The sequence below is a fragment of the Salmo salar genome, chromosome 09, assembly GCF_965601325.2.
Source record: "Salmo salar chromosome 09, fSalSal1, whole genome shotgun sequence".
In the NCBI taxonomy this organism is placed as follows: Eukaryota; Metazoa; Chordata; class Actinopteri; order Salmoniformes; family Salmonidae; genus Salmo; species Salmo salar.
The window spans coordinates 71883357-71895688 of record NC_138299.1 but is presented as its reverse complement, the minus strand read 5'-3'; the positions used below and the strand labels follow the sequence as shown (position 1 = coordinate 71895688).

Below are 12332 nucleotides of genomic sequence, written 5' to 3'. Positions count from 1 at the left end.
GACTGGGGGAGAAAAGAGATCAATTATGGTAAAAACATCCAGAGAGACACTGGGGGTTTAAAATAGAGGGAAGTAGTTTAAGGTGTCAGGGGCCCTGAGAAAATAATTATGAGAATTAGACAGGTAGTTCAAGGTGGTGGTGGGGGGGGGGGGGGACCAAGTAGCAGGACCAAGTTCAGGAGTATTTTTATTTTTATTTATTTCACCTTTATTTAACCAGGTAGGCAAGTTGAGAACAAGTTCTCATTTACAATTGCGACCTGGCCAAGATAAAGCAAAGCAGTTCGACAACATACAAAAACACAGAGTTACACATGGAGTAAAACAACATACAATCAATGATGCAGTAGAATAAAAAAAAAAAAAAAAAAAAAAATAATAATAATAATAATAAAAAAATAAGACTATATACAATGTGAGCAATTGATGTGAGATAAGGGAGGTAAAGGCAAAAAAATGCCATGGTGGCAAAGTGAATAAAGTATAGCAAGAAAAACACTGGAATGTCCAGAGGTGAGGTGATTTGGGCCTGATTTGGGCCTCTCTGATGGTTATGGGATCCAGGTTTAGTGGTGTGAGGCTCTGAATGACATTTATTAAACACTGGAAATGTCTCTGAAATGATACCCAAGGTTGTTTATTCTTCCAATCATAAAACAAAGTCCTCTCATTGATCCCAGAGATCTACCTGTAAGCCTATGACAAGATTTTACAGAGAATGAGAGATGGAGGGAAGAAAGGAGAGAGGGAGGTGAGGGATGGATGGATAAACAGTCATGCAAAACGGAAGGCTCGTGTTACTGCATGTAGATTAGCCTCGGAGTGATATCTCATTACAGATACTACAGACAGAGGAACTAGATGAACCTTCATAATTCATGTGTTTGTTAATTAAAGAAGGGATAGACAATGAACTCACGATGGGCCCGATTCAGACCTCAGATAAGTAGACTTAATGGACTTAAGTCATGGACTTAAGTTTTTTTTTTTAACTTAAGTCCATGTTAAGTCAACTTATTTCTAGTCTGAATATGAATTTATAATAGTTTAGTGCCCCTTCTGAGGATACAATAGTCCCTTTTCCAGTACATAACACACTGACGTCACGCACATAAACTCAACAAAAAAGGAAATGGCCCTTTTTCAGGACCCTGTCTTTCAAAGATAATTCATAAAAATCTAAGTAACTTCACAGATCTTCGTTGTAAAGGGTTAAAACACTGTTTCCCATGCTTGTTCAATGAACCATAAAAAATTAATGAACATGCACCTGTGGAACGGTCGTTAAGACACTAACAGCTTACAGACATTAGGCAATTAAGGTCACAGTTATGAAAACTTAGAGGCCTTTCAACTGACTCTGAAAAACAGCAAAAGAAAGATGCCCAGGGTCCTTGCTCATCTGCATGAACATGCCTTAGGCATGCTGAAAGGAGGCATGAGGACTGCAGATGTGGCCAGGGCAATAAATTGCAATGTCCATACTGTGAGATGCCTAAGACTGCGCTACAGGGAGACAGGACGGACAGCTGATCATCCTCGCAGTGGCAGATCACGTGTAACAACACCTGCACAGGATCGGTACATCCGAACATCACAGCTACGGGACAGGTACAGGATGGCAACAACAACTGCCCGAGTTACACCAGGAACGCACAATCCCTCCATCAGTGCTCAGACTGTCCGCAATAGGCTGAGAGAGGCTGGACTGAGGGTTTGTAGGCCTGTTGTAAGGCAGGTCCTCACCAGACATCACCGGCAATAACGTCGCCTATGGGCACAAACCCACCGTCTCTGGACCAGACAGGACTGGCAAAAACTGCTCTTCACTGACAAGTCGCGGTTTTGTCTCAACAGGGGTGATGGTCGGATTCGCGTTTATCGTCAAAGAATGAGTGTTACACCGAGGCCTATACTCTGGAGCAGGATCGATTTGGAGGTGGAGGGTCCGTCATGGCCTATGGCGGTGTGTCACAGCATCATTGGACTGAGCTTGTTGTCATTGCAGGCAATCTCAATGCTGTGCGTTACAGTGAAGACATCCTCCTCCCTCATGTGGTACCCTTCCTGCAGGTTCATCCTGACATGACCCTCCAGCATGACAATCCCACCAGCCATACTGCTTGTTCTGTGCATGATTTCCTGCAAGACAGGAATGTCAGTGTTCTGCCATGGCCAACGAAGAGCCCGGATCTCAATCCCATTGAGCACGTCTGAGACCTGTTGGATCGGAGGGTGAGGGCTATGGCCATTCCCCCCAGAAATGTCCGGGAACTTGCAGGTGTCTTGGTGGAAGAGTGGGGTAACATCACACAGCAAGAACTGGCAAATCTGGTGCAGTCCATGAGGAGGAGATGCACTGCAGCTGGTGGCCACACCAGATACTGACTGTTACTTTTGATTTTGACCCCCCCTTTGTTCAGGGACACATTATTCCGTTTCTGTTAGTCACATGTCTGTGGAACTTGTTCAGTTTATGTCTCAGTTGTTGAATATTATGTTCATACAAATATTTACACATGTTAAGTTTGCTGAAAATCAACACAGTTGACAGTGAGAGGACGTTTATTTTTTTGCTGAGTTTATGTGCACGACTCTTGGCGGCAGAGAGAAAGTCATCGCCATCTGCGCCCATTCAACATAGTCTAGATTTATGTTTTTATTACTTCTAAATAAAATAACTTTTTAGGGTTCTCATACGCTTACAATGATGTTTTGATTCTCGCTTGAACGGTCGCTAAGATTATATTCCGTTGTGATCTTTGCAAAATAACTTTTTTGGATGCAACAGTTGTTAGCTAGAATGCTAACTCTAATTGATATAGGCTGTAGCAAAAGCTAGCCAAGAGCCATTTGGCTGGTTGGATTTGAAGTGTTTTTAAGTATTATGCAGTTGATTTACAATGATGACACAAACATTAAGCATGACATTCAAATAAGCCTTAAAATTCTATTATAATCCATAAGAACTTCCACTTGTTCTGATACCAACTTGCGCACATCGCCCTCGTGCAGCAATGTTTGAAAACACAGACAGGGGTATATAGCCTGTGTTATGTTGTAATAGACTTGTAATACCACATGTATAAATGATGTAATACACAAGCGTATACATGTCCAGCACCAAATATTGAAAGTATTTAACAGATTTCTTATTTTTTCATATCGTACTGTGGTATAGGCTGGTAGCTCCTCGCGTATCAAGCTTAAAGTGTCAGAGATAGAAGGCTGAAACAATGTCTGGGTTATAATCCTAACACACAACACACACTTCCCGCTAATACACACCACACTCACCTGTTCCTGCTCACACACACCGTACACACAGAGACACACATGATCAGGTGGTTCTCTCTCAGTAACTCAGCCCCACCTTGACCCTCTGCACTAATCTGAACCCCTTTCTGACCTGTTAGTTCTACCCAAAATAATTGATCAGGGATTATGGATTTGAATCAATGATTTCTTAAGTGCAGCTCTTAATCTTTTAAAGCTCATTCTCCTTTGTGGTCACCAGCGTGAGAATGAAGTATAGGGTGGACACTGTTTGAACGCCCTCCAGTGGACTGAAAGAGAACAACAGTCTTAATGCACCAGAGTCAAGTTCCAACGGCAGCCAGACAGTTCAATATCTGCATGTTCCCGAACAACAATTTGTGCGATCGATCTGTAGAACGACTACACTGTGGAGGTAATGCAACACATTTTTATTATCGATGACACAAGATGACGCCGACAGACACAGTCACCCTGTTACTCGCTCCTAGACGTTGTCAGTCATCACTAGCCAGCATCCGGCCCAGGGCCCTGCCATGAACCTAAGACACTGTTACTAGCTGGCTACCACCCGGTACTCTACCCTGCACCTTAGAGACTGCTGCCCTATGTACATAGTCATTGAGCACTGGTCACTTTAATAATGTTTACAAACTGTTTAACCCACTTTATATGTATGCTGAACAAAAATATAAAACGCAACATGCAACAATTTCAACATTTTTGCTGAGTTACAATTCATATAAGGAAATCACTTAATAAATTCATTAGGCCCTAATCTATGGATTTCACATGACTGGGCAGGGGAGCAGCTATGGGTGGGCCTGGTGTGTCTATACACACCATTATACTGTATATAATGGTGTGTATAGACAGTATGGACAGTATATGAATAGAAAAGGTGTGGACAGCAGTAGTTATATAGGATGAGCCTTGACTAGAATACAGTATATACATATGAAGTGGGTAAAACAGTATGCAAACATTATTAAAGTGACCAGTGTTGAATGACTCTATGTACATAGGGCAGCAGTCTCTAAGGTGCAGGGTGGAGTACTGGGTGGTACCTGGCAAGAACAGTGACTAAGGCTAATGGTGACTGTTTAACAGTCTGATGGCCTGGAGATAAAAGCTGTTTATCAGTCTCTCGGTCCCAGCTTTAATCCGCCTGTACAGTCTCCACCTTCTAGACGGTAGCGGGGTGAACAGGCCGTGGCTCAGGTGGCTGAGGTTCTTGATGATCTTCTTGGCCTTCCTGTGACACCTGGTGCTGTAGGAAGTCTAGGATCCAGTTGCACGGGGGGGGGGGGGGGGGACCCAGGGCTCTGAGCTTAGTGATGAGCTTGGAGGGCATTATGGTGTTGAAGGCTGAGCTGTAGTCGATGAACAGCCTTCTTACATGGGTATTTCTCTTGTCCAGGGCTGTATGCAGTGTAATGGCAATTGCGTCGTCCGTCGATCTGTTGGGGCGGTAGGCGAATTGTAGTGGATCTAGGGTGCCGGGTAAGGTGATATGATCCTTACCTAGCCTCTCAAAGCATTTCACAATGACAGAAGTGAGTGCTATGGGGCGACAAGTCATTTAATTCGTTCAGTTACCTTCGCTTTCTTGGGTACAGGAACAAGGGTGGACATCTTGAAGAGAGTGGGGACAACAGACTGGAATATGGAGAGATGTAATGTCTGTAAACACTCCAGCCAGTTTGTCTGCACATGCTATGAGAACACGGCTTGGGATGCCGTCTGGGCCGGCAACCTGGGCCGGCAACGCTTAAATGTCTTACACACATCGGCCACGGAGAACGAGAGCACACAGTCCCCGTGAGCGTCAAGGGCCTGCGTCAGTGGCTCGATGTTGTTTTCCTGGAAGCGGGCGAAGGTGTTTAGCTTGTCCGAAAGCGAGGTGTCGGTGTCCGTGACGTGGCTGGCTTTCCCTTTATAATTTGTGATTATCATCTCATCTTTGAGCTGTTGAATTGCGACCATAGCTGGTCTCTTTATACACGTCCATGTACCCAGTCACCTTGTCGTGGTTAAATGTAGTGGTTCGCGCCTTCAGTTTTGCGCGAATGCTGCCATCTATCCGCGGTTTTGGTTTGGATAAGTTCTAATCGTCACAGTGGGAACAACATCCTTAATGCACTTCCTGATGAACCCAGTCACCGAAGTGTATACGTCGATACTATTCTCAAAGGCGACCGGGAACATTTTCCAGTCTGCGTGATCAAAACAATCTTGAAGCATAGATTCTGATTGGTCACACCAACAGACCTTACCACAGGTGCTTCTTGCTTAAGTTTCTGCATATAGGTGGGGAGGAGCAGAATGGAGGTGTGATCTGATTTGCCGATGTATATACTCCCGTTATTAAAATGTAAAATACACTGTAAAACACTGTAACCTTACTATATATACACTTTATATAAATATAGTACGAAATTGTAATTTCATTCTTTGGCCATGTCCTTTTGTAAGGGAAAGAATGTCATGTTTAAGGTGCTTTTCAATTCGTTTTTCCATGTGGAGTCCTCTGGCATGTGCTCTCTTTAAACACAAAACACCCATATATTCCATGGAAACATAACATATTTACAGGAAATGTTCATAAATGACAAAACTGTGAACAATAGTAAAGTGTTAGTACATTAGTGAATAGGATGATGACATTGCAGTTTCTCTCACAGGTTCTCTACATTGTTCTACTTTCTTGTCTTTGGTTCTCAGTGTTCTCTGACAGTTCTTAACAGGTCTCTCAAACCTCCGGGTCCGGGCTAATAATAATAAGAGGGTCACGGTTTCTCCCTTTGATGATTGGCCAGGGGTTGAAGTAGGGGAACACCGGCTCTGTGAACGTGGCGTCGGAGAACGTGAACAGGTGACTCATATCCCCTGCGTCGTAAAACGCCACCACACCCCTCCCGTAGTCAAGGTACACCCCTACCCTCCTGGGGGGTCGAGGGGGGTGCAACAGGCTCTCCTCGTGGTTGGTGCAGGCCTCGTACTCGCTCCCTCCCCGCCCCTCTCTTAACACCAGGGTCCAGAAGCCGTCGTCGGGACACAGGCTAATCTCATCCTTCCTGTTGACCGAGGCGGCCGCCACCCCCAGCCCCCAGGCCGTCTTGGTGCCCACCTCAACCACCCAGTAGTGTTGCCCTGAGGTGAGGGCCTGGCTTCCCAGGACAATGTTGTAGCGCGTGAAGCGCTCAGGGTTGTTGGGCAGGTTGGGCTGGATGTCCCCGACACTGACCTGGGTGCAGCACGTGGACACCCACAGCCTGGGGTAGGCAGTGTCTGGGTTTAGAGTCACCGCTGTCACACCTGGGGAAGAGACAGAGGAATTGAAATACGATAGAAAGGACAGGCTGTATGCGGTCAACATACTGGTGTGGTTGGATACTGTCAGGTGACAGTCAGGCTTGATAGAATGCAATCAGATGGATCCTGTGGTGGAATGTTGTCAGATATGTGAGAGCTGTGGTCTAATGGAGTCAAGTGTCGACCATACGTGGTCCGGTGTGGTCTAACTCAATTTTGCTGTGGTTGTACCTGGCTGAAGGACAGCGTTCATCCTCCTCCAGGTGCGGTACTGCAGTGGTCCCAGGAACTCCCCCTCCGGCAGATCCACAGACACCTCCAGGGGTCGCTCAAACATAATCTCCGCTCTGAGAGAGAGAGACGGAGGAAGAGAGAGGGAGTTTCTTTTCAGAGTTCCCAGTTGTCTTGAACGCACTGAAGTCTGAGATTTTCGAGCGCCCGGTTGTTTTGAACACAGCCTTAGTCTCAGCGGAAGGAGGGAGAGAGCAGCAGAGGGTCCGCCTCTCCCGGTCCCTGCTCTCTCCTTCCTTTCCACTGGTGCGAATGACCAGAGAGGGGACACCGTCATCCACCTGATGGTGAAACTCGAGTCGCACCGCATCTGCCTCAATCATGCACAAATTCATGTTGTTCCTAACGACAGAGAATGTGAAATATTCCTAGATGTTAAAATAGACAGACGAGCTGCTAATAATAATAAAAATGCAGGGCTATCAATAGGTCTTCACTTGGCTACTCATTCGTTGCAGCTGCAGCGCAAGAGGAAGTACGGAAAAGCGTGTTTTATGTTTTGTAATAGTGTTGAATAAAACCAGTGTTGACAGTGCTGAATATTGTTGTTTACATGAACTCACTCATTAAACAGCAGCTCTTTGCTGTATTCTTTGACAGTCTCTATCTGGTCATGGTTTTAAAAGTTATTGAATCTTATGTAGGCTAGTATCAAACTTTGCTGTGGATGGGGTCATGGACGTTCTCGCTATCCGATTGGCCAACGCAGTAGCCGTACTCAATTTAGCCACAGATCTCCCGTTCTGGCAGGTCGGCCGAAGTTTGTCTTTTCAGACAAATTAAATGGTTCAGAATGGGAACACTTTGCCTACCCGGTGTGCAGGGCTTCTGAATCAAGTGCACCTACTGCCAACAGCGCAACACAAATATTTAAAAAAAGGATCGCAAGCCTTTATCATTGGCTTTTCCATAAAAATGTTTGGTGATCGACTAGGAATGCCTTGAAGATCGTCCGGTTGGCGACCACTGCCTTACAGTATGAATAAATAATATTGAAAAAGTGCGAGGGACATTGGGTTATTGTTTGTTTTTTTAATCATGTGAAGTCATGTGGATATTGCACAGCTCTATGAACTGTAGCATCAGATAAGAACCATGGATTCTTTTACTTACCCTCCGATAAAATCCTTGATTCCCTGAAAGAAAGAATAACAACGATGAGGCCCTGCTGAGAAATCCACACACTTATCTCCTCAAAAACCCTCTACTTTATTATGAATTTTTCTTCAACCCTTTCTGTTTTCGTTTTCACTCTCCCTCTATTTCTTTACCCCCCCACCCTTAAACCCTCTCCCTTCCTCCTCTACAATCTATATTTTCTCCCTTTTTTTCCTCTATCCATTACAGTCCTTTTCTCTTTCCCCCTCTCTCCACTCCTTTTCTTTCCCCTCCCTCCCTCCTCTCCTCTCTCATCTCACCCGGAGTTGTGCTGGGTTCTCATTCTCTCGGAGTTTGACGCGGAGCTGGTCGGCAGTTTGCTCTAACTGGCCAATTTGCTCTGTTGTGTGTTTGACGACCTCCTCCAATTGGTTGAGCCTCTTTTCCTTCTCCCGCTGCAGTCTCTCCTTCACTCTCTCCTCCTCCTGGAGAAGGAACTCCCTCAGGCGTCCAAACTCTGCACTCACCTGCTCCTCTATGTCCCCAGCATGCTCCTAACGTAGGGAAGGACAGAGAAAAATAGAAACGTAACAGACTGGGTTGGAATCCATCTTTAGAGACTGTGTTAGCCCACTGAGCTTTAGTCAAGGGGTTAGCTCTGGGAGCTAACACAAGCTTGTTTTTATTTTATTTCAACTTTAAAGGATACAAATAAGTCAATTAAGAAGAAATTCTTATTTACAATGACAGGCTGTCAAGAATTGGCGACAGCAGTGATATAAAACAATGCAAAAAACAAAGACATCACGAGACACAATGAGACAGACACACGGCAACAGACACACGGCAACAGCACATTCAGTGATAATGGAGGCAGGAGATAAACACATTGATTCAAATCTCATGATTCAAATCTCATGATTCAAATCTCAGTTCTCAGAAACGGTCACTAGTCACATGAACACCTAACCATCTCCGCTGAATAGAAGACACACACACACACACACACACACAGCAACATGCAGACACACAGTAACACACACAAACATTTGCCACATCGGTCACGTGGTTGCTAGATCGTTGACACACATCCTTGCTCATACCCACTTCCTGTTCCCCAGAGAGACAGAGGGAAGTGAAAGAACAAGTGATTGGAGGAGAGAAAGTGTTTCAGCGTGTGACAGACACAGACACACAGGGCATGCCTCCTTAATGGGGTCCCGATGTCTGTGCTGTGCTCATCTTAAACGCAGGCCTCCACCGACATCGTACACATTCGGTATCTACCTCACACGCACACACTGTAGAGCCCGAACATTTCATATTCACCTCACAAAGCCTTGTGAGGTGAAGCCTGTGTCAGAACAGAGAGGGAGAGGCCTGGGACAATCCTACTTTTTATCATTGATCTTATCAGTACTAACTAAGGCATGTATTTTATGTAATTCTGTGTGTGTTTACATTAGGGGTGTGATAATGTGTGTGTGTGTGTGTGTGTGTGTGTGTGTGTGTGTGTGTGTGTGTGTGTGTGTGTGTGTGTGTGTGTGTGTGTGTGTGTGTGTGTGTGTGTGTGTGTGTGTGTGTGTGTGTGTGTGTGTGTGTGTCTGCACTGTGCCTGAGAGAAAGAATGGGTAATCCCGAAATCAGAGTCATAATCTCAGTGTCATTGTGCATTAAAAACACTCACAACAGTCCAATAATGATGTTACACCTGTAACAACGTAATCACACTGACAAACCCTGTGTAATTAAACTCATTTGAATGTGCCTGGGTGAGACAACGCACTGGACTGCTGACTGGCCACTAGAAATGTTTCAGGGATGATGGGCACTGTAAACGAGAAGCCTCTCGCTGACAGCATGCACGCACACCCGCACACACACACACACACACACACACACACACACACACACACACACACACACACACACACACACACACACACACACACACACACACCCGCACACACACACACACACACACACCCGCACGCACACCCGCACACACACACACCCGCACACACACACACACACACACACACACACACAGTCTGTCAGTATACCTTGATGAGCATGATCTTGTTGTTGGTCTGGACCTGATAGAGAGAAGCCTGTTCAGTCTGGATCATTACTCTCTCCAGGGCTATGGACAGCTTGTCCTGCAGAAGAGGAAGAAGAAAAACAGCTCACACACACAGCTTGAAGTTATGTGAGTTGAACTGATAAAGTTTTTTCCGTTATACAGAGATTCATTGAATTAGGCCTAACACCCTTGTCAATTTAAGATGTACTGTTTTGGATCCTTTGTAGTCTGACAACAAGCTTAATGTGAGTCATATGACCAGAGGGCCTTTCCAACCAACTGGCTTCATTTTAACAAGTTACCCAAATGAACCCCCGAAAGTTACAATGTAGATGGGTAAGATTTGTGAAAACAGTGTGGTGACAGGTATGTCACCAAATATCCAAAACAAATATAAAAGGTTAAATATGTCTGGGAACGAAGGCCTGACACCAGCACGAGGAATTCCTCTCGAGCTCCAAGTATAGGCTACATCAACACTGACTTGAGTGTCTGCATATGTCTTGCACTCTAGCATTAAATACTCAATTATCTTGGGTCCACATTTATCTTACAAGACTTATTAAAATATCTTACTGAATAGTAACTTTGTGAACTTTGCTCAGTTTGAGATTTGTGGACAGGTTCTGCCACAATTTATCCATTCCAATACGTCAGGTCCCTGTGACATTGATGTAGGAACCCGGCTAATTTATATGTATTCCAAACACCTACATAGGTAGATACATAAATACAGAATAGTGTTACCTTGTAGTTCTCGAACGCCTCGTTGATGGGGATGACATTGTGCGTCTTGTGGTCTCGGGACATCCCGCACACCAGGCAGATCGCAAGCTGATCATCCTCACAGAATAGCTTCAACTTCTCCTCGTGCTCCTCGCACAGGTCTGACTCGAGGCGCGGAGAAAAATCGGTGAAACTGAACCCGGAGCTGGGCATAATGCCCCCCTGTTGCCGTTCTTCAGTATCCTCCTGTGAGCTCTCCTGGTCCCCGGGTTTCCCATCCATGGCTCGAGCTCTCCTCACGCTGTCCACGACGTTACACAGAAGAGAGTTGGGGCGCAGCTTCGGAGCGCATGCCTTTCGGCACTTCGGGCAGGTCGGGTGTTCATCGCACTTGGCCTCCCAGCACTGCGTAATGCACACGCGACAGAAGTGGTGTCCGCACTCGAGGATCACCGGCTCACGGAAGAGCTCGAGGCACACTGGACAGGTGAGCTCGCTATGGAGCTCCTCAAGCGTGCTGGCGTCAGTAGCCATTCCGAGCCGTCTGCATACTGAAAGGATAGGGGGTTGCGCTCAGAAAGTAGCTGACTGCTGCACAGGAAAAAGTTCACTCTTCCGTATGTGAGAGGGCGACAAGGGTGCGGTCTGTCTGAGACAGTAGAGTGCAAATCAAATCAACGTTTATTGGTCGTGTACACAGTTTTGCGTGTGCAGCGAAATGCTTGTTTCGAGATCCAACAATGCAGAAATATCGAGCAATACAATAACAATACACACATAATCCAAAATAAATGAAGATATATCAGAATGAGCAACGTCAGAGTCCGGAATGTAAATACATATATTCTCAGTTTATTAGGTACACCCCCCTGGAGCCATGAAGGGATGCACCCGGTCAACAACAATGTTCATATATACGAGGTCCTTGATGATCTTCTTGGCCTTCCTGTGACACCTGGTGTGCCGATGTCCAGGAGGGCAGGCATTGTGCCCCCGATAATGCGTTGTGTTGACCACACCACCCTCTGGAGAGCCCTGCAGTTGTGGGAGGTGCAGTTGCAGTACCAGGCGGTGATACAGCCCGACAGAATGCTCTCGATGCTGCATCTGTTGAAGTTTGTGAGGGTCTTAGGGGCCAAGCCTAATTTCTTCAGCCTCCTGAGGTTGAAGAGGTGCTGCTGCGCCTTCTTCACCATGCTGTCAGTGTGAAGGGACCATTTGAGGTCCTCGTGATGTGTACGCTGAGGAACTTGAAGCTTTTGACCCTCTCCACTGCGGCTCCGTCGGTGTGGATGGAAGACGGGGGCTGCTCTCTCTGCTGTCTCCTGTAGTCCATGATCAGCTCCTTTGTTTTGTTGACGTTGAAGGAGAGGTTATTCTCCTGGTACCACTCCACCAGGTCTGTCACCTCCTTTCTGTAGGCGGTCTTGTCATTGTTGGTAATCAGGTCTACCACTTTGTCAGCAAACATGATGATTGCGTTAGAGATGTGCATGGCCACGCAGTCATGGGTAAACAGGGAGCACAGGAAGGGGAAGTCTAA

General features: G+C 45.9%; 1 protein-coding gene across 1 annotated transcript; it reads right to left on the bottom strand.

Annotated features, from left to right (window-relative positions):
* Positions 1-610: 610 nt before the first annotated feature.
* LOC106611654 (zinc-binding protein A33) lies at positions 611-11401 on the bottom strand. Its single transcript, XM_014212093.3, has 6 exons — positions 10811-11401; positions 10044-10139; positions 8301-8534; positions 7996-8018; positions 6823-6938; positions 611-6594 (listed from the first exon to the last, which is right to left on the bottom strand). The coding sequence occupies exons 1-6, from the start codon at positions 11321-11323 to the stop codon at positions 6029-6031; spliced, it is 1548 nt and encodes a 515-aa protein (XP_014067568.1). The 5' UTR covers positions 11324-11401; the 3' UTR covers positions 611-6028.
* Positions 11402-12332: the final 931 nt, after the last annotated feature.